Raw genomic sequence first — 22,145 nt, 5'->3', positions numbered from 1 at the left:
TTTAGACATACTAGCAAAAAAATACCATACATTTTTTTTTAAAAGTTAATTAAAATATGCAAAAGATATTAATGTTTAAGTTTTCCAGTACACCGACTACTACTTGATTCAAACGGTTTAATTAATTTGTTGCTTATGAAGTACTCCAATTTCAAATTACAAAACGTTTTGACGTTTCTAAACACATTACTTTTAATATATATATAATAGACATAGTGTATAACTAGATACGTAGCAAAATTACATATCTAGAAAAGATAAAATGTCTTATAATAATTTAGAACAGAGGGTGTATGATTTTTTTTTTCTATCGCACGGAGGATTTTGCAGAACGGCGACCGTCGACAAGTGCACACCGTCCCTCGGTCCCTGCCGAGACAGGCGCGACTACGTCCCGAGCGACAGGCACACCGTATCAAGCAGAGAGTTGAAGACCTCAGAGTCGGAGAATAACAAACACAGGGCCGGGGACGCGGGGCGCCGGCCGGCAAAGCTCCCCCGACCCCGACGCGACCCAACTGGCCGACACGCACTCGCGCCCCTCCCGGCTCCCACCTCCCACCTCCCACCTCCCAGTCGCTGCGCCTATAAAAGCCGCAAGGCACGCGCCCCAGATGAAGCCACCGCCACCACCAACGCAATCTCTGCGAGGCAGCCCCGGCCCTAGAGGAACCTTGGTCAGCATCAGAAGCTAGCTTTCGATCCTAGAGAGGAAGAGGAATGGCGGCCGCAGAGGGGGCGGTGATCGCGTGCCACACCAAGGATGAGTTCGACGCCCAGATGGCCAAGGCCTACGAGGCCGGCAAGCTGGTACGTACGCGGGCGGCCCTGATCGATCACCATCTTGTTCCTGTGATGGCACAGCTGATCTGCGTCGACGTTTTGCACCTGCAACAATTCTACAGCCTCTAACATTTTGAGCTTAATTTGTCAACCTGTTTCTTTTACCGTACCTGCCCCTCAGGTGATCATCGACTTCATGACCTCCTGGTGCCATGGTTGCCAGAGTAGCACCGGTGTACGTGGAGTACGCCAAGAAGTACCCTGCCGCTGTCTTCCTCAAGGTTAATACTGAGGAACTGGAGGTGAGCGAGCGCAGTACGTGTCCTGAAGAATCCCTACACATAGGCGATCGATTCACCCAATCTTGTATTTGATTTCAACCCCAACCCAACGACTTCGTCTTACGCCGTCGTACTGATCATGCTGTGTTTCCTTGTTCTACACTACACGTACAGGAAGTTGCTAAGAAGTACAGCATGTTAGTTGATCTTCACTAATAAGGCCAATGGCCTATTGGGCCTCTCTAATCGGGGGAGCCTAACCCTAATATGGTTGGGGCCCCTGTCACATAGCACATATAAAAGAGAGGTGGAGATCACGGCTCGCACTACGAGGTTCAACGGAGCAGCCGCCATCCCACCCATAGTAAACCTAAACCGATCTAAAGCGTGCTGCCAGCGACGGGATGCCCCACCACCACCGTCGCCTCTGCAGGGTCACCATGGTCGCCACTGGACTTCGCGGCATCGCCACCACGACACCTACAACACCACGGTACCGACATCCTACACTGTTGCGGTGCTACTGTCCAAGGGCGAGTAGAGAACCATAAAGGAGAGGTCTACCCGGATCTATGGTTACACACAGAGGTACTCATTCGATCCTAACATTGTTATCAGAGCCAGGTTGCCACTGTGTAACCCTAACCCTAACCGGGTAAAAGCAAAGAGAAAGTGAGACAGGGATGGTGGACGTCACTATCTACCGGTAACCACCGCCACCGACGCGGGGGAAAGTGCCACAACCGCCGTCCTCACCGGCGCACGGCAAGAAAATAAGAGAAGAACATTCCGTGTTAGGATCAGAGAAGAGAAAGGGGAAAGGATCTCAAGAACCTAACCCGCGCAAACAACTCAGGGAAAAAGAATAGGAAGGGTTAAAGAAAGGAGGAAAAAAAAGGTTTCGGCCTTAAGATGAACAGAGCCGAACCCTAAATTCGAAAAGAAAAGAAATCAATTGAAAAGTGAAACCCTAACCCTAGAACGAATCCCCATCCCTAATCGGTTGAATCCGAGAAGAAAGAAAGGAAAACTAAAGAAGAAGAACAGGGGTCGGAACCCGAACCCTAACCCTAGATCTTGATTCAAATGAACTCCCAAAAAAAGAAATCAAAGAAGAGAAAAACCGAATCGGTCGAATCGAATTAGAAAAGGAACCCTAAACCCTAGATCTAAACCCTAATCCCCACCTCAGGTTCGGATAAGAGAAGAGAAATCCAAATTGGAGAAGGGAGAAAAAGAATGGACCTACCTCGCCGTGCGTCGGGATGGCCCTTCGCCGGTGCGAGAGAAGAAGAGCTGAGCCAGGGGCAGCTGCTCGCCGGACTCGGCCGAGGGGGCGCCGTCGCCAGGCCGCTCGACGGCGGCGTGCTCACCCGTTGGGGAGCACGCGCGCCGGCGAGGGGGTCGGCGACGGCACCGTGGTCGCTCCATCGCCTTGCTCGCTCTCGGTTCGACGCTCGGTGCTCGCTGCGCTGAGAAAAAGAACGAGGCGAAGAGAGAGAAAGGGAGGGGAGAATGAGATAGGGTTTCAGGAGAGCGGCGCCGATCACTGTTTTTGTTCGCCCGAGAACCTTGAGCAACCATCGGATCTGATCCAACGGCGCCAGTTGATTGGACCGCCGTTTGGCCCAGGCGGGCGAGCGCGCCGCGGCACTTTGCCAGCCCAGGCCCAGGTTGCTTTTTGTCGGTTTGGGCCGAGAGTAAAGAATGAGCCCGTTTCGCTTTTTTCTTTTTCCTGGAAAATTGAAAATGCAAATTGGCTCAAAAAAAAAATAGAAAAAGTAATTTTTCCCTGTGGGTAAAATTCAAGATATTGAGTGAAAGTTTTTCCGCTGCTAAAGAAGTTGTTTATTCTCCAGTTATTTTGAATCAATGTGATATTTAATTGGAGAAAAAGAGTTTTTCTGCTGCTAAAGAAAATATTGATTCTCCAATTATTTTGAACCAATGTGGTATTTAATTGGAGAAAAAAGAGATTGACATGATTATGATGTGTTATTTTCTGACCAACGTTGTTAATAATAATATCATAATTTTAATGATTTATGCATTAATTTTACTTCTGCCCAATGGTGATGTAGAATTAGTGTATAAGAAAAGTTGTTAATTTTAATGATTTATGCATTAATTTATCTCACCCCGGTGAGATGTAAAAAGTTCTTTAAGAACAGATGAAATTTAATGATTTGCTAATTTTCTTTTTTCCAACGGTGATGTAAAATTAGTTGTAAGACAATGAAATTTTAATGATTTATGCATTAATTCTATTTATGTCCAACGGTGATGTAGAAGTAGTGTGTAAGAACAGTTATGAAAGTTAATGTTTTATGCAAATTCTATTTCTGTCCCAACGGTGATATAGAATTATGTGTAATAATATGTTGTACGTTTTTGATTTTGACCAACGTTGGAATCAAGCATGCAAATGGTGTTTATTTTTATGCTAAAAAAAGTTTTGGACCTGGTTGTCATCTTGTCTAAGGTGGACTGGGTAGTCACTCACCGTGTTCCACCTGATCATGTGGCACCGTGAGGGGACCAAATGAGAATGATGCCACTTGGGCAACTAAAGAGGGGATTTTAATCCCAAAAGATGTCCTATGACTATGAGCATAGGAAGTGACTCGCTACCAACAAGAAATGTTTGGCTATGATAAAGAACACGATTGAACCTGTAATTATGGGCTCAATCCCAGAGTGTGGACACGGTCACCGATTACCTCGATAGAATAAAGAGTCATTCACTGTCTCTTCAAAGACTATGCTACCCAGCTGATAAAGCAGCTAGTGCAGAATGTTATCTAGAATAGGGCATAAGAGAGCTCACGATGCGTCGTCGAAATTATGGCACTATCGTTCAGGCCATATTTCGAGGAGAGATAGAAATACTTGTTAAAATATATTCTCCTCCATTAGAGCTCTCAGATTTAGCATAATGCAGAATGCATAAAGAGAAGTATATAAAGAAGATTAAGAAAGATGCCAAATGAAGCGCAGGAATTTTATAGATATTCACACAACTCTGTGGGTCAGTTTCCTGTAAAGAGTGTGGATGGTTAAGATTCGTTCATAACATTCACAGTGATTACTCCCATTATGGCACATTATCCATTCAAAGAAAGAACAGAGGCATTGAATAATATAGATATTTAAGGCAAAAGTTGAAATCCAACACATTTAAAGATTAAGATAGTCAGGTCTGACCGTGGGGGTATAGTACTACTGGTCGACATAACCCTGTATGGTTAAAGTTCCTGGACCTTATGCAAGGTTCTTACAGAAGAATGACAAAGTAGCCCTATTCTATAAAGCGCGAGGCGAATCTCAGCAGAAAGGAGTAGTTGAAAGACGTAATCGTAAAATAACGGATATGGTAACGCAGTATGATAAGTTACTCCACTTACAGTTGAGCATATGAATGGAGGTGTTAAAAACCACCTTCATATCTTAAAGAGTACCAAGTAAGGTCGGTGCCCAAAACACCGTAATGAGTTGTGGATAGGAAGAGTACCCTCACTAACACTTGCGTGTGTGTGGGATAGCCTGCTGAGGCTAAAGCATTTTACCCAAACATTGGGGAAGCTAGATCCAAAACAATAAGTTGCCATTTCATTGGCTACCCAAAAAGTCAAAAGTTTTTCGTTTCTCGTCTCTGTCCAGAGAAACATCCAAGTTTGGTGGAAACAAGACACACTGTTTTCCTAGAGGATAAAAAATGAGGGAGAGCATGGTAGCTCGAGAAATTAACCTTGAAGTGAAGCGGGTGTATGCGCCCACTCAATGATTCATGAGCCAATTTTCTCACTATATACTGTCGTTTGCACCGATAGTGCTAGATACTGTGGTGCCAGCACCTGTTGTTATCCCACATGTGGCAATAATGAATGCGATGAGGAACCTGTTCTTTAGGATCCTATAGACCTATTGTCACACATGAAGGGGAGCAACAACAGTCTCAAACCGAAGATGTGCCAAATGTGGAGGCCCTAGAAGGTCTCAAAGAGTTAGTAAATCAGCTATTCCTGCTGATTATGAATGTACAACACTAAGGAATTTCAAATGGAGGATGATACCACCTCATTTGAATAAGCCATGAAAGTAATCATTCATCAAATGGCTTGAGGCCATGGAAGATGAATAAATCAATGAAATGCCAATAAAATTTGGGGACTTAGAAATAATTCCTAAAAGAGCAAAAATAGTAGGCTGTAAATGGACTACAAGACAAAACTTGACTCTTAAGAGAATATAGAGATATAAGCGCGACTTGTGCAAAAGGCTTTATGCAAAGAGAATGGATTAATTACAATGAGACCTTTTCTCCGGTCTCATGTAAAGATTTCTTCAGAATCATAATGGCATTAGTGGCACATTACGATTTATAATTACACAGATGGATGTAAATACGGCATTCCTCAATGGGGACTTAGAGGAAATGTTTACATGGCACAACGAAATGTTTTGTCATGGAAGGAAAAGAATGAATGGGATGCCGCCTAAAGAAATCCATTTATGGATTAAATAAGCTCAAGACAGTGGTACTTGAAGTTTGATCAGCAAATAAAGAATTTAGGGTTTTAAAGAAATATAGAGGACAATTGTGTCTATACAAAGTTTAAGAATGGGAAGTCATCTTCCTTGTCCTATATGTGGATGATATTTACTGCTAGTAGTAATGTCAGTCTACTACTGGAAAACAAAGAAGTTTTTGTCCCTCAAATTTGATATGAAAGATCTTGGTGAACCTTTGTTTATTCTAGGATCGAGATTCACCGAGATAAAAGTAAAGGGTATTAGGACTGTCACAAAAGACATACATAGAAAGAATCTTAAAGAAATTCAGTATGCACAAATGTAGTCCTTCACTTGCTCCTATAGTCAAGGGCGATAGATATGGAAAATTTCAATGCGCCTACTAACTAATATGAGCTCAATCAAATGAAAGTGGTTACATATGCTCTCTATCGAAAGCTTACAAATGCTCAAGTATGTACGCGCCCTGACTTGACATTTGTTACCGGGTTACTTGGCAGATTCCAGAGCAATTCTGGAACAGAACAATAAAATTAGTAAAGAAAGTCTTGCATTATTTGCAAGAACGAAAGGCCATGATGACGTATAGAAGATCTGATTCACTCCACATAGTGGGAAATTCAGATTCTGATTATGCGAGAGATGATAGAAAATCCATGATGGGATGTATTCACTCTCGGAAAAGGAGAGCTATTTCATGGAAAAGCTCAAATGCAACCGTCACTACATCGTCCCACAATATATGACAGTTTTGTAGCGTGATATGAGGCAACGGGGCAGGTGACTGACTAAAGAAGTTCATACCCGATTTAAAGGTGGTTGACGACATTTTAGAGACCACTTAAGTGATACTTGCGATAAATCAGCACAGTACAGTATACTCACAGCATAAGTCAAGTGGTACTTGCCAAACACATGACATAGAGTATTATGTTGTGAAAGATAAAGTCTGGATCAAGTCATAAGTCTTGAGCATATAAGTACAGAAAATGCTTGTGGATCCGCTTACAAAGGCTTACCACCCAATATGTTCAAGAATATGGTGTTCAGAGAACATGTAGCCTAGCAATGGGTTTAAGGGAAACCGTAAATTTTAGACAAAGAAGGCCAAAGAATAGTATCGGTATTTCAGAAGTAGAGTAGTGTGTTGTAGCTGTTACGTCTACCGGTCAAGTGGACCGTGACTAGGAGACATGCTCTATGCGCTAATATGTAATGGAATGAACAAAAGTAAATGAAAATTGAAATATGGTAGTGAGATCAATGGGAGAGAATGTGTAGTTGGATCTCCACAATAGGGCCAACGGCCTATTGGACCCTTGTCTCTGCTCCCTTATCGGGGGAGCCCAACCCTAATATGGTTGGTGGGCCCCTGTCGCACAGCACATATAAGAGAGAGGTTGGGATCACGGCTCGCACTACGAGGTTCAACGGAAGCAGCCGCCATCCCACCCACAGTAATCTAAACTGATCTAAAGCGTGCTGCCAGCGACGGGATACCCCACCACCGCCGTCGCCTCTGCAGGGTCACCACGGTCGCCACTAGACTTCGCGGCATCGCCACCACGACGCCTACAACGCCGCGGTACCGGCGTCCTACGCTGCTGCGGTGCTACTGTCCAAGGACGAGTAGAGAAACCTTAAAAGAGATGTCCATCCGGATCTACGGTTACACACAGATATACTCATTCGATCCTAACACAACATCCATAGCTACCCGACCTTCTTCTTCATCAGGAACGGTGGGACGCTCGAGAGCTTTGTTGGTGCCGATCCGGAGAAGCTCGAGGACACCATCAAGAAGTACTACGTCGTCGGCGCTAGCTCCTGCCTCGGCGTCCGCCCTAAGGAGATAGTACTACTGGCAATAGCATCACCAGTCGTCGTCAATAAGGGCCAACAAATAAATGGCGTGCGTGCTAGCACTTAGCAGTAGGCATCGCCATTATCGATCAGCAGTTTGGTCTATCTGATTAAGTAGTAATTGTGTACTATGTTCAGCTCGGAGTCGATATGTTGGCTCCCGTGCTGGACCGGTTTATCGATCTGATGAATACAATATGTATGGATATACTTGTGACTGGGGATGCAATAATCTGGATGTCTGCCTTCATTTCTCTTCGAGTTTGACTGAATGAAGAATGAAATACATGACGATGACAGCGCTAAGCTTGTATCTTTTATTTGTCCCAGGCTCATCATCCCTTTCCCTGCACATAAGCTACTAAGCAATATGGTGACAGTGATTTCCTGTCAACGAATGATCGTCGTCTCAAACCTTACCAAAATTACAGATACATGGATTTTGTAGACTCAAGAAAAAGATACATACATGGATTTTGTTCATCAAGATATGTATTCGATCAAGCTTTACTAAAGATGGATCATTGTTTTTCCATTAATATCTCAAGCTAAAAGTGTTAAAAAATGAAAGGAATATTTCTTCCTATGTGATCATGTATAGTGCTATAAAATTCCCAGACCAACGCGCGGGCTATCATCCAGTAAGATCAAAAGATGAAAGCCAAATATGAATTCGCTATGTCACAGAAATGATACAATAAGAAGATATAATCCTTATACAACTTGAACTTAGATTTCAACTAAATACATATCAAAGGACCCATATATAAAGATGCAGTACAAATTAAGGATGATATATTCACACGATAATGATATATGACGATCGTCTGGACAGGAACGGACGCACCCAAAGCCGCGCCGCGCCGAACAGACCCGCCCCTACCGCACGCCGTCTATCAGACGCTGTCTCCCGCACTCATCCTTATCCTCTCCTTGCTCACTCTCACAGCCGTTCCTCTCCTCGCTCACTCCCGCAACCGGGACGGACGCCGTGCTCAGTCGCTGCCGCCCCGTCCACCCGCCAGTGCTCCTTCCCTCCCTCCCGCGACTCCATTGGTACCCCGTGGCCCCAGCGACACGGCTCCTGCTCCTCCCACCGGAGACGAGGATGACGGTGGTGGCTCCAACGAGGTAGGTCGGTTCTTCTCTGAATCTGAGCCCTCCTCCTCCTCTGGATCTGAGGGACGCGGCGGTGGCTAGAGTTCCGGTGAGCTCTATTGCAATAGCCTTGTGTTGTTGTTGCAACAAGTAATATTTTTTTGTTCCATTAGTCTATTTTTTTGTTTCTGATGTTGGCATCTCGCATTGCAGTAGCCTTGTTCTAATGTTGCAACAGCGATATTTTTTTGTTGCATTAGTCTTTTTCTGATGTTGCTTTCTCGCATTGCCTTTGTTCTGTTGTTGCAATAGCCTTGTTTTGATGTTGCAACAAGTAATATTTTCTTTGTTGCATTAGTCTCTTTTTCCTGATCTTGCATCTCACATTGCAGTAGCTTTATTCTGTTGTTGCAAACGCCTTGTTCTGATGTTGCAAGTAGACTTGTTCTAATGTTGCAAACAAGTAATACTTCTGATGTTTGCATCTCGCATTGCTCCGTGTTGCAAAAGTGATGGAGCACGGTGGGGATAGGGCGTGGAGGGCAACGGGCGTGCAGGGGATGGCGGCACGGTGGGGGGATGGCGACGCGACGAGGCACGACAGCGCAGCGGTGGACGGGCCGCACGTGGGGGGCGCGCTCGTTTTCAGACGCAGGGGCGCGCTCGTTCTATTCGTATCGGATAGGTGGTCCCGTTAGGGCGCGGCGGGAGGACAAGCCGCGATCAGAATCAGAACGTTACGTGGATTAGGTGCGTCCGGACGCACCACTGAAGGCGGGTATCCGGACGTTAGTTGCCTCATATATTCATATCATAATATTATTAACGGGATTGCTGGACGCCCCTAGCAAAGGCACCCCACCACGTCACCCCCTATGAGAGACCTCGTTAGGGGAAAAAAGTATGAAGCCTAAAAATTCTCATAATAAATTCATATGGATCTAGCCATCAAGTTCTCTTTTTTTTTTGGCGCAAAGATCCGGCCACCAATTTCATAGACTCTAATCACCATTCACCAATGACAACGCTAGCCAGTAGATCTATTCTTAAACTCGTGGGCCTTGCTAGTGTTGGCTTGGAGTGATTTGTGGGCGCTAGGCCTAGTGGGCTCATGAAGAAATTGGAACAAATGGAACCGGATGGCAAGCCACAACCAGGCCCGTCTCTGGGGAGGTGCACCGGGTGCGACTGCTTTGGGCCCAGTCCAGGGAGAGGCCCAAACCCAGGTATGCAACCCCCAATAGGCCATTAGCAAATATGGCCTTCCCAGTGCCCAAAGCCGACGAGAGCCCAAGCAGGAAACTTGAAACATTCGCGCGAACTCTGCTGCCCTGTCCTGGGCCTCCCCTGGCTCACTCCATCCGTGATCCGTCGCATCGCTTCAGTTCCCTGACGCGTGCACGCTCGCGACACTGCAACAGAAGTCACCCTCGCTGATCGCCGCGGCCTTGGACGCTCGAACGGACACACGGATGGCAATGGGACTGGCAGTCTGGCACACCGGAGTCGGAGTACTGGCCACAAGGCCACGGGAACGAGACACTCAGGCTGCCGATCAGCAAGTTTGAGGAATGCAATCGACGTAATTTCCTTGTTCGGTTTTCACACAATTTACGTCATGTTCGCTTTGCTTATAAGTCGTACTTTTTCAGTCAACAAACAGTATCTTTCTCTCACAACAAATCAGCCAATAATACTTTCGGTTGTTGTTTATCAGCCAAACAAACAGGGCATTAATCTTCCTAATTACTCCCTCCGTACACAAAAGAATGTAGTTTTTATTTTCAAAGAGCCAAGCGATTAAATATTTGACCACTCCTAGTGCTATATAAAAAAATAATACTTCTTTCATTCCAAATTAAACTATTTTAGCTTGCACAAATCTCAATAGTTTTATTACTGTGTGGACAAAGGGAGTTTGTAGTAGTCTAATAGGCTACATATACATACTGGTAATTCATATAGTCATATGTTTTACTAAGAAGGATATTTTGAATACTCTTGAGATTAACTCTCGAAGGAAATGTAAATTTGGAGATCATGTCCCGATGGCAACAAGTGGAAGAGTCCAATTCAATATGAATTTATGAGAATGCTAAAGTGCAATGGGATTGTAATCATGGAATAACACCTTGCTGTTCCTGTGTTGCTATGTATAGTGATTGTAATCTTGGAATTATTCTATATTCTTGCTATTCTTTTTGAATTTGAAATGCTCAAAATCTGCTGCATCTGCATGAGCCTCTTCTTGCTGGCTGCAGTAGCTAGGCTGTGAAGTAGTTGCAACTACTTTGGCCGGCCCTGGGGCTACGGCACAAGAAAAAGATACATACATGGATTTTGTTCATCAAGATATGTATTCGATCAAGCTTTACTAAAGATGGATCATTGTTTTCCATTAATATCTCAAGCTAAAAGTGTTAAAACAAATGAAAGGAATATTTCTTCCTATGTGATCATGTATAGTGATACAAAATTCTCGGCCCAACGCGCGGGCTATCATCTAGTAAGATCAAAAGATGAAAACCAAATATGAATTCGCTATGTCACAGAAATGATACAATAAGAAGATATAATACTTATACAACTTGAACTTAGATTTCAACTAAATACATATCAAAGACCCATATATAAAGATGCAGTACAAATTAAGGATGATATATTCACACGATAATGATATATGACCCTGTTCGCTTCTCTTATAATCCGTACTTTTCAGCTTATTTTTTCAGCCGGAAGAGTGTTTTCTCTCACAACAAATCAGTCGGAACAGTATTTCGGCTTGTTTTTCAGCGAAACGAACAGGGCCTATGACGATCGTCCGGACAGGAACGGACGCACCCAAAGCCACGCCGAACCGACCCGCCCCTACCGCACGCCGTCTATCAGACGCTGTCTCCCGCACTCATCCTTATCCTCTCCTCGCTCACTCTCGCAGTCGTTCCTCTCCTCGCTCACTCCCACAACCGGGACGAACACCGCGCCCAGTCGTTGTCGCCCCGTCCACCCGCCGGCGCTCCCTCCCTCCCTCTCGCGACTCCATTGGTACCCCGTGGCCCCAGCGACATGGCTTCTGCTCCTTCCACCGAAGACGAGGACGACGGTGGTGGCTCCAACGAGGTAGGTCGGTTCTTCTCTGAATCTGAGCCCTCCTCCTCTTCCTCCAACTCCACCTCCTCCTCTGGATCTGAGGGACGCGGCGGTGGCTAGGGTTCCGGCGAGCTCTGTTGCAGTAGGCTTCTGTTGCTGTTGCAACAAGTAATATTTCTTTGTTGCATTAGTCTTTTTTTTCTGATGTTGCATCTCTCATTGCAGTAGCCTTGTTCTAATGTTGCAACAAGTAATATTTCTTTGTTGCATTAGTCTTTTTCTTGATGTTGCTTTCTCGCATTGCGCTTTGTTCTGTTGTTGCAATAGCCTTGTTCTGATGTTGCAATAAGTAATATTTATTTGTTGCATTAGTCTCTTTTTTCTGATCTTGCATCTCACATTGCAGTAGCTTTATTCTGTTGTTGCAAACGCCTTGTTCTGATGACTTATTCTAATGTTGCAAACAAGTAATACTTCTGATGTTTGCATCTTGGATGGCTCCGTGTTAAAAGGTGATGGAGCACGGTGGGGATGGAGCGTGGAGGGCAACGGGAGGGGATGGCGGCACGGCGGGGGGATGGCGACGCGACGAGGCGACGACAGCGCAGCGATGGACGGGCCGCACGCGGGGGCGCGCTCGTTTTCAGACGCAGGGGCGCGCTCGTTCTATTCGTATCGGATAGGTGGTCCCGTAGGGCGCGGCGGGAGGACAAGGCGCGGTCGGAATCAAAACGTTACGTGGATTAGGTGCATCCGGACACGCCACTGAAGCCGGGTATCCGGACGTTAGTTGCCTCATATATTCATATCATAATATTATTAACGGGATTGCTGGACGCCCTAGCAGAGGCACCCCTAGTTTTTATTTTTCAAAGAGCCAAGCGATTAAAATATTTGACCACTCCTAGTGCTATATAAAAAAATAATACTTCTTTCATTCCAAATTTTAAGTCTTTCTCGGACATAGTTTTTATATGTATCTAGACATAATTTCTCGCAAAAAATGTATCTAAACATAATATATCTTTAGATACGTAACAAAAAAATCTACATACCTAGAAAAGCTAAACAATTTACAATTTGGAATGAAGGGAGTAACATTTATGATACAAAACAAGTACCATTAAACTAATTATGAAATATATTTTCATAGTAAATCTAAGTTGGAGGCATAAATGTTAATACTATTCACTATAAATTTGATCAAAATTAAACTATTTTAGCTTGCACAAATCTCAATAGTTTTATTACTGTGTGGACAAAGGGAGTTTGTAGTAGTCTAATAGGCTACATATACATACTGGTAATTCATATAGTCATATGTTTTACTAACAAGGATATTTTGAATACTCTTGAGATTAACTCTCGAAGGAAATGCAAATTTTGAGATCATCGGCATGTTCGCTGGTTGGTTTCTAAGCTGGTTTGGGCTGGCTGGTGCTGGTTTGTTGTGAGAGGAAAACACTGTTGGCTGGCTGGTTTGGGCTGGCTGAAACCAACGAGCGAACATGCTGCATGTCCCCATGGCAGCAAGTGGAAGAGTCCAATTCAATATGAATTTATGAGAATGCTAAAGTGCAATGGGATTGTAATCATGGAATAACACCTTGCTGTTCCTGTGTTGCTATGTATAGTGATTGTAATCTTGGAATTATTCTATATTCTTGCTATTCTTTTTGAATTTGAAACGCTCAAAATCGGCTGCATCTGCATGAGCCTCTTCTTGCTGGCTGTAGTAGCTAGGCTGTGAAGTAGCAGCCGATCAAACTGACTATTTGGCCGTCGTTGCAACCACAGTAGTTGGATAGCAGCCCCAAATCGCATGAGTTGTGGCAATTTATAACATTTTAAAAAGAAAATTATAACCGTATTTGCTAAAAAATAACCATTTTTAAAACAATCAAAAAGATAATAATGGTCAAGTTTCAAATACGTTGACCGGCTCGTTTGTGGAATGTAGGAACACGATTTTTTCTTGTCGCACATACGGAGTATTTTGCACCACGGCGGCCGTCGACAAGCACAACCGTCCCGACTCCTGAAACTCACGGCAGCCGGCCGACGAGCGCGGTGACGTGCCGCGTGCGTAGCCCCGCGCACGCGCCCCGCAATGTGGACCCGCCAGGGCTTTTCGGTCATTTTCCATCCCAGTCGCTGCGCCTATAAATGCTGCGTGCACGCGCCCCGGATGAGGCCACCAACGAAATCTTGCAATCCAGCCCTCGATAGAAACCTTAATCCACAGAAGCTTTCGATCCCAACGAGGAGGAAGAAGACAGAAATGGCGTCCGAGGAGGGAGTCGTGATCGCGTGCCACACCAAGGAGGAGTTCGACGCCCAGATGGCCAAGGCCAAGGAGGCCGGCAAGCTGGTACGCGCCCCCCGCGCCTCGTCTTCCCCGATCCTCATCTGTCGTCTCCTTGTAATTTCCCCCGTGTTTTTGTTTGGAGGAAAGCTGTTGAGGTGATTCGTCGCGCGCGCTAACGGCTAGGTTTTACTCGATTCGTCTTTGGTTTCCTTGTATGCGGGTCGCCCCCCGTGTTCAAATTTGTTCGGAATCGCATCTGAGATGCTCGCGTTCGGGCGATTTATAGGGTGTGGCGCGTGTAGTGGGGAAGATTTTGGTTGGTCGTTGCCGATTTTGGCAAATACTCCGTACAATCCAGGGGATGCTGTTGATTGATGTATCCTAAGAGGATTGGATGGCCACGGTGTGCGCAGATTTATTGGTGGAGTGGTGATATGGGGATGCAACGAATTTATTGCACATGCTTTTCGAATCGATCCCCAATTTGTAGCTGAATCTCTGGTGGTTATTTATATATTAGTAGTCATAGGCGTGATTTAAATTATTTTGCCTACGGCTGATCTCTATATATTGAACCGGAAACCCATATGAGCCTTGCGGTAATTTTGTCTCACTGATTTGAGCTGGCGGTTGTTCTGTTTGGAGTTCTGTATTTCCACTTAATTTACGAAGTAGTAGATGAATAAACTTAGCTATCATAGGAAGTCATTTAAAATTTGGGGGAAACTTAGCAGTTACAGATGTTATGAACCCATGATGTCATGTTGAAATTTGGAACACTTAGGGAGCTCGTTTAAAATTTGGGGGAAAGCCTAGCAGTTACAGATGTCCTCTGTTGATGTCATGTTGAAATTTTGTACACTCAAGGGGAGTAATTTGGAATTGGGGGAAGAATTCAACGGCTGCAGTTGAGATCTGCTAGGAAGTCATGTTGAAATTGGACATGGCTGGTGAGGGTTTCCAATGCTACATACTGTATGTGCCCATGCTGTATAATTCAACCATAATTGAGTTGTTGTTCTTGTTGTTTTCTTCTGATGTTACAGTTGACCTGCGTTACACTCGACCTTAGGAATATACTCCTACAGTATAATATATAACAAATCTACAGCCTCTAACATGGTGCTTTGTCAACTTGTGCAACCTTTCAGGTGGTCATTGACTTCACTGCCTCCTGGTGCGGTCCTTGCCGCGCCATCGCTCCACTGTTTGTTGAACACGCCAAGAAGTTCACTCAGGCCGTCTTCCTGAAGGTGGACGTGGACGAACTGAAGGTGAGAGCACGGTGTCCCGACAGCGATTCGCCACTTCCCTTGGCCTCCTCCATTACTGTGTACTGATGCTGGTCCCCTTGTTCCACAGGAAGTTACCGCAGCCTACAAGATCGATGCGATGCCGACCTTCCACTTCATCAAGAACGGGGAGACGGTCGAGACCATCGTCGGTGCCAGGAAGGACGAGCTCCTGGCCCTGATCCAGAAGCATACCGCGTCTGCGTCTGCCTAAGGAGATAGTCTGTCGTCGTCAATAAGGGCCAGCGCATGGCTGTAAATGTTGTCCTTATCAGTTTGGTTTTGTCATTTGTGGGCGACTGTGAACCAGTAGATATATGTTCGTTCTAGCCGGAGGCGATCTGTTGGCTCACGTGTGAATCTGAATACCTTAACTATGGATACTTGTTGTGAGTTGTGATTGTGACTGGAATTGGAATTTGGATGTCTGGCTTCATTTCTGTTGGAGTAATGAGCCACATGGTGATGGCAACGCTGCTCACCCCCTGCAATAGGTTATGGTGACAGTGATTTCCTGTCATGAATGATCTTATGGATATACATTTACAATGAAACTAGTGGGCAAATTCTGTATAAGCCCTGTCTGAAACTGAGATTTTGTTTCATGTGTTTTTTCTGTGAAAATTAACTAATCAACTAATTCTTGCAAAGTTTGTATATAAATTTTATAAATTTCTGCGTTTATGTTAAAGTAATGTTTACGATGAAGTGATCACGTTGATCTGCACAATCTCAACAATTCTTTTTTTCTTTGACACTGCCGATGTCATGGAAATCTATCCCCGTCTTTTGTTTGATGTCTCTAGTTCTGTTCTCATTTTTCATTTTGGCTGCATTGCCCATGGCCACTGCCAAATGAAATGCTAGCAGAAAGATCAAGGAAAGGAGATCTGTAGAGATCTAGTACCATGGCTAAAATTCAGATGGAGCGGAGTATTAGTGGTGCTGAAACATTTTGATCTCCTGTGTACACGCTGGCGTTTGCAGGTTGCAGCTCTCTATACTTCGAAGCTATCTTTAGTGAAGCATAGACTCAACTGAACCTGCGGTGGACACGAAAAGCATTTTCAGTGTCGGATGTGATGTGATTACCGCATTCGCATCCATGAGTCGAGCATACAAGACTTGATGCCAATTTTCTACCCAGCCTTGAAAAGCATATCGCAATTCTGCTTACAACATCTGTTCGAGGAAATGCGGCCTGGTTCTAATGTCTTCCTGCAACCATTGTACTGGTTTGGATATGCTGCAAAATGTCTCTGGCAACTCATGCCCATAGAACAACCTTCAGTGGAATCGACCAATGAGAAACTGAGAGTATGCTGGTGTTGTGGACTTGTGGTTGTGTTGTGCCCGGTGCTGAGAGTTGGTTAGCAGCTATGGCCTCTGCACCTGCGACCTACCTACGAAGCATAGTGATGGGTTTGCTTTGCGCCCAACGCCATGGCCATCTCAACATGATTGATGAGGACTCTATTAGTTGTTATTTGAGTTCAGGTTCAGCCTTGAAGGCCACCTCCAGGCCTAGGAAGTATCAGGTGCGCAGTGCTCCCATGCTGGAACTGCAGAATACCTGGAACTGGAATGCATTGTGGTGATGTCAGTGAATATTGGGTGCTCTGAACATCCAGATCATGGTGCTTGCAAAGAGTACTACCATTTTCACCTCCCTGGCGAGGTGACTTGTACTATTCTGTTTCCTGTACTCTAGCGGAGCATACGGAGATCGTGACTGCTGACTGATCATTCAAATAAAGCTTTGTGGTCTATCACATCTTACAAGTGTGCTCAAGCATCTGGCTAATTGGACATTTCATTGCCAAACAATTTGCAGATTTAAGTTCCTGGTATGAAGTGAAAGTGCAGCTTAGGCCCAAGGGTATACTAGTATCACACAAAGATACAACTATACTCCAGTAATATGCAGTGTGGCAGCATCCGAGTTCAAGTTTAGTAACCTGACTTCCTTGCAAGCTGAAATGGCTGTTCTGGAATTAAGTGCTCTACAGGATGTGGTAGCTCCATGGATACATTGTGAGCCAACAATGAGATCCAAGGCAGCACAAGTGTGCTTAAATGCCACACGAATATCAGGTCAAGTTTTCAGTGGAACTGGTAATAACAAACAAGTACCAATTATCTATTCTAACTCATATGCAGAACAGTGAAGTCCTTCATGAGCTTACTTGTGCATCACGGGAGAACCCAATGCCCAGAACCAATTTTCATGATGCTCTTTTTTTTCTAAAAAAGAAGGTCAGATGATAATACCAATGCACTTTTGTTTTGGCTAGTGCTCACTGGATTGATTCTTCAACTTGAGTTGATAGAAAGAAAAGCCATGAATAAGAGCTTTGGTCGTAAAGAAGCCAAAGTTTCAGAGTAGCACCATCATGTGGCTTACTTTATTTGCATTGAAAGTTCTGCTAACTGCAATTATCCTGCCATTTTTCAAAGATGCTGCACTTAATGGCCCTCAGCAAAACTATTATCGATCAGCTCCTGCTACATATGTTCGAGTTGCTGCAGTTACATGGGCAAAACTGGCCAGATGCTTATTGTTTCAAGTTTACTATAGGGAGTACAGATTGCTGTTGTGAGGGAATTTTCTCTATTGTCCGTATGATCATCAGAGGGATATATCAACTGCTGGAGGCTTGGAGCTCCCTGGTGCATTCATTCCTCTGGGAAATAAAGGAATCAGTAGCAGTCACTGAAAAAAAAAGAAGTAGGTAAAGCAAGGAGGGAATCCAGCTTATCAGCCATTCTCCAGCGACTCTCTGAACGGTTGTCAGACCTTTGCACTGGTCAACAAAGCCACAGGCCAAGCCATCAAGCATGGCGTAGGGTATTGGACTAGTGATTTGCGCGCGCCCATGCGCGCTGAGTGATGGCCGTAGTTCTATCTGGCAAATGGAATAACGCGTGTTATAGAAAGCATGTACACAACGGTGGATTTTTTTTTCTTGTTTTTGAAACACACAGATAAGGCATCGTTCATAGGAAATAAAATACTCATAGCTGTAGTCTGAAGAACAGACTTGCATAGTTCAGAACACTGAAAGATAGCAGTTGCACGGACACACGTACATGGTTGCTTGGCATGCAGCCATTTCTCCAGGGGAATAGTAACAAAAGAGAAGAAAATACATAGTTGGCTACGGAATGGCAACACTATTCAACAGTCGCTGGGGCATCTGTTCTCTTGGCCGAAGTCTGCTTTAGTTTGGGAAGCATGGCGCTGTCCAAGACTGGATATTCAAGAAGAGACAACAGCTCACCACGGAGGTTCACTAAGGACTGTGATAGCCCGCAGAGAATCGATGCAGGCATCTGGCTTGCTGGCAACAGAAGTGATTTTCTGACGTGGTTTTCAGCGACAGTAAGCAGTGGAACGGCGGTCGAACTTTCCTGACAGACCGAATCAAAGAAGGTCAGGGAGCCACGGAGTGCTGCATCTTTTGCCTTTATGTTGTTCTTCAGTTTAGTCGCCTCATCTTCAAACAACATGGACCATGAGGTAGAGCAAAAAGGTCTTCTTTGAGTTCAGAAACATGTGCGGCGTTGTAGTCATCAATTTTCACCATTTTTTCGTTTTCAGGGGAATTTAGTGCAGCGTGATCGATAGTTTTTTGTGTTTGCCAAATTTCCAGAAAATTCTTTTGTTTCCTTGTCATAGGATTCTCTAGCCAGTATATTGCCAATCTTGAGACATGGTATGCACCTCGTCCAAAGATGTTCACGTGGAGCTGCAATACACAGTTTGGTCAACAACTGAGGAAAGCTATAACAATGGCTTGGTCAAGGAAATCTGCTACAAGAAGCCAATGTTTGAACTCCATTGTGATGCAATGCTATCGTGGAAGGGGACACTCAAATTTAATACCAAGATGTTGCCATAAAAATACAACAGTTGATGTCCCACTGAAGCAACAGTTATAGACACAAATAAATTGCAGGACATGGAAGCAAAGTTCATGGCTATAAATCTGTCATTGGGGTTGCAAAGGGGGGAAGGAAAAATGCAGACCTGATCAAGTATAAGGTGAGCAATGGCACCTGATGCCCCACTGATTTTCACTAATTTGCTCAAATACAGGTACCTGCAAATGGAGACTTATTATCAAATAAGCAGTAGTGGCCGAAAAAGCTAGCTACACTGCATACTGATAATTACTCTTGAAGCTCAGAGAAGATACCAGACATGTCAGGCTACATAAAGAAAATAAAACAACTGATAAACCTTCATATGAAATGCAGGTCCTCTGTACACAGTAAACCAGAAGATGTAGCTAATCTAGGAGTAAGCTAACAATGGCACAAACAATAGTATAAAATAAATATTATAGATGGCATCAAGTCACAGACCAAGCCTAGATGCCATTGGGGAACTGAAACATCAAAGCTATCATCATTGCGCTTTCAGTAGGAAGTAGCCATAGATCCGAAGCATAAGGTGAGCAACAACTTTGCTAAAGCAACATGGCTGGGGAATCAATCTCATAGGTCAAGAAACAAAGGATTACATCATATGTACATTTCAGATCTTTTTCACCATTATGTCTCACTACTTATATCAAAGAGCAACATGTTCTTAGTAAATGATGATGATTGTCAAACAGATTATATGAGAAAACTATGAAACAACAAATCTTGCAGAAAAAAGAGGAATTATCAAAATAATCAAAACCCATGTCTCCAGGTCTATGCTGGTTAGAATCATCTAAGTATATGCACTAATCAAGAAGCCAATAATTAACAATGATCATCTTATCTGCAAATACATATAGTGGCATAATTATTCAAAATTAGTGTTGACCAAATCTGATCAGATGGAAATAGAAGCAACCGCATGGCCAACTCCATTCAGAAATAGAAAGCGAGCTCGATTCATTGAAATTTCAGAGTAGTCATACCCAGAAACATCATAGAGTCATAATGACTGGACCAAATGTTGGTGACACCAATCATAAATTTAGAGTGGATGGTGTAAGTATTTTTTTGAGCAAGTGTGTACCTTTTGGCCGAACCCCGAGGCTTGCAGCTCTAAAGAAGCCAATGTACTGCTTAATATGATATATCACATTTCTCAGCAAAACAAAGAAGCCAAATAGCCAATGTAAAAAACTATTTCAGGTTTTGACACTACATGAGCAATGTTCTAAAGTTTCTTTTTTTTCTTCATGCCAACCAGACCATCAACCCTGAGTATTAATGTTTTTTCTCTAAAGTCGTATAGAAATTAGAAATTGAAAGAAGTAAGGAAATGACATTTACCTTATTGTGTATTCATGTCTTCCTGGCCTGCACCCATGTGAAAGGACTATATTTTTGTCACTGTGTGCAACTCTGCAATTAAGCCACTATTCATAAGCTTAGTGGTAAATTTACCTACAGAAGCTCAGAATAAAAATGATTGGCATAAAAATAACCAAATCCATCCAATGTAACTATTCCCCACTGCAACAAACAAAAATTAACTTGAACCCAATTTAGAGTACCTAACCAGCAGAAGCAACTGACAAACTTAATCTTTTCATTTCAGCTATTTCAGTCACGGTCGGATTATAAATCTGGGAAACATGTACAGCTAAGCTATAAACTTCCACCTAATTTTACTAATTTTTGTAGATATCACGTACATTCATAATGTTGAAAATCGAGCACCAGCATCTTAATTCTCTTTTCTCTGTATGAATGAACTAAAAGCTTCAGTTATATGGGACCCAAGCGAACAAAGCAAGCCAAACAACTCAGCTAAACCAGGAAACTTCGTCAGCTTTACTAAGAGAACAAGGCAAGAAAAACAAGGCCAAAAAAAAGGAAAATTCATCAAAATGTCAGGCTCTATAGAACGGCAATCTCATCATGAGCTACCAAATGTAACACTGCCACTGTCGAAGAACCATACCGGCGCAAATGCAGACAACATGAGGGGTCGGGCGCAGCTCCGCTGCAGGTCCGGCAAAGCTCCTCCGCAGGCCTGGCGCAGGTCTACTGCAGCTCCTCCACACCACAGATCTAGCGCCCCCCCCCCCCCCCCCCCCCCTTCAACCTCGTTCAGCACCTAGAAACCACGCGCGGTGAGCCGCGCGGAGAGGCAGGCCATCAGGAAGGCAGCAATCCATGGACGGAAAAAAGGAAGAAAATTAAAGGAAGAAAAAGCGAGGATCAGGATAGGCCAGGGCGACTCACCTCGCGCAGCCGGTAGGACGGAAGGTGAGAAAGAACAGAGGCGTGTGCGGCGTCTTTATCCATGCCGTCGTGGCTTGCGTGGCGGATCCCGGTCGCGGAGTCGCTGAAGTGCACGCCGGACGCCGCGCCCACCGACGGGACCCTCCCTCGCCGCACCGCCACGCCGGGGAGCGTGCTCACCCCGGCCCGCACCCATGCCGGTGCGCCGCGCTCGCACCCACCGTCGGGGCCCATCTACGCGTTGCGCCGGTGGGCGCCCTCAGCCCTGGTCGGCCCGCACCCGTGTCGCAGGGCGCGTCCTCGCCCCGCGCCCGCGCCGGTGTGCCGCCGCGTCAGGAAAGAGAGGGAGAGATTGCCGGGGATCGGACGGCGGCGCTAGGTATCTAGCTCGAGGGAGGGACCGGAGGGAGAGGAGACGGAGCGGAGAAAAAAGCAGGAGCTTGAGAGACGGGTTAGCTAGATATCTTCGGTGCGGGAAACTGGACTGCGACGCGCTGAGACTGTGGCAGGACCCACAGGCTCCTTCGCCAATGGGTGTCCGACAGCAGCCTTCTGTCCCAGGCTTCACAGGCCCACATTGGCTCCTTCAGCCAATCCTGAATCGACAACAAAAAGAGGGCACATACCAGCTGACCGAGCTCTGATCCAGCTGCTGATCAACGCGATCACGGCCACCCACCAGGCATCGAACGGCCACCATCT

At 44.8% G+C, this 22,145-nt stretch overlaps 1 protein-coding gene, 1 long non-coding RNA gene and 1 pseudogene across 3 annotated transcripts; 2 read left to right on the top strand and 1 right to left on the bottom strand.

Moving 5' to 3' along the window:
- Positions 1 to 720: 720 nt before the first annotated feature.
- LOC136532459 (thioredoxin H-type-like) lies at positions 721 to 7,453 on the top strand (annotated as a pseudogene).
- A 6,383-nt stretch (positions 7,454 to 13,836) lies between these two features.
- On the top strand, positions 13,837 to 15,684 carry LOC136532463 (thioredoxin H-type-like). The gene is made up of 3 exons (XM_066525056.1): positions 13,837 to 14,019; positions 15,108 to 15,230; positions 15,319 to 15,684. Exons 1-3 carry the CDS (start codon positions 13,837 to 13,839, stop codon positions 15,460 to 15,462), a joined length of 450 nt encoding a protein of 149 aa, XP_066381153.1. The 3' UTR covers positions 15,463 to 15,684.
- A 2,004-nt stretch (positions 15,685 to 17,688) lies between these two features.
- On the bottom strand, positions 17,689 to 21,277 carry LOC136532462 (uncharacterized). 2 transcript variants are annotated; one of them, XR_010778242.1, is made up of 3 exons: positions 19,279 to 21,274; positions 18,046 to 18,997; positions 17,689 to 17,932 (listed from the first exon to the last, which is right to left on the bottom strand). It is a non-coding gene; the product is annotated as an uncharacterized lncRNA (long non-coding RNA). The 2 variants fall into 2 exon arrangements; XR_010778243.1 differs by lacking the exon at positions 17,689 to 17,932 and having other exon boundaries at positions 18,273 to 18,997; positions 19,279 to 20,597; positions 21,160 to 21,277.
- Positions 21,278 to 22,145: the final 868 nt, after the last annotated feature.

The sequence above is a fragment of the Miscanthus floridulus genome, unplaced genomic scaffold, assembly GCF_019320115.1.
Source record: "Miscanthus floridulus cultivar M001 unplaced genomic scaffold, ASM1932011v1 fs_626_4_5, whole genome shotgun sequence".
Classification (NCBI taxonomy): domain Eukaryota; kingdom Viridiplantae; phylum Streptophyta; class Magnoliopsida; order Poales; family Poaceae; genus Miscanthus; species Miscanthus floridulus.
This window is presented reverse-complemented; position numbering and strand designations above follow the sequence as displayed.

Coding starts and splice junctions, on each gene's coding strand:
- LOC136532463 (XM_066525056.1), top strand. CDS start 13,837: ATGAGGCCACCAACGAAATCTTGCAATCCAGCCCTCGATAGAAACCTT. Junction 14,020..15,107: donor CCAAGGAGGCCGGCAAGCTG/GTACGCGCCCCC, acceptor GCAACCTTTCAG/GTGGTCATTGACTTCACTGC. Junction 15,231..15,318: donor TGGACGTGGACGAACTGAAG/GTGAGAGCACGG, acceptor CTTGTTCCACAG/GAAGTTACCGCAGCCTACAA.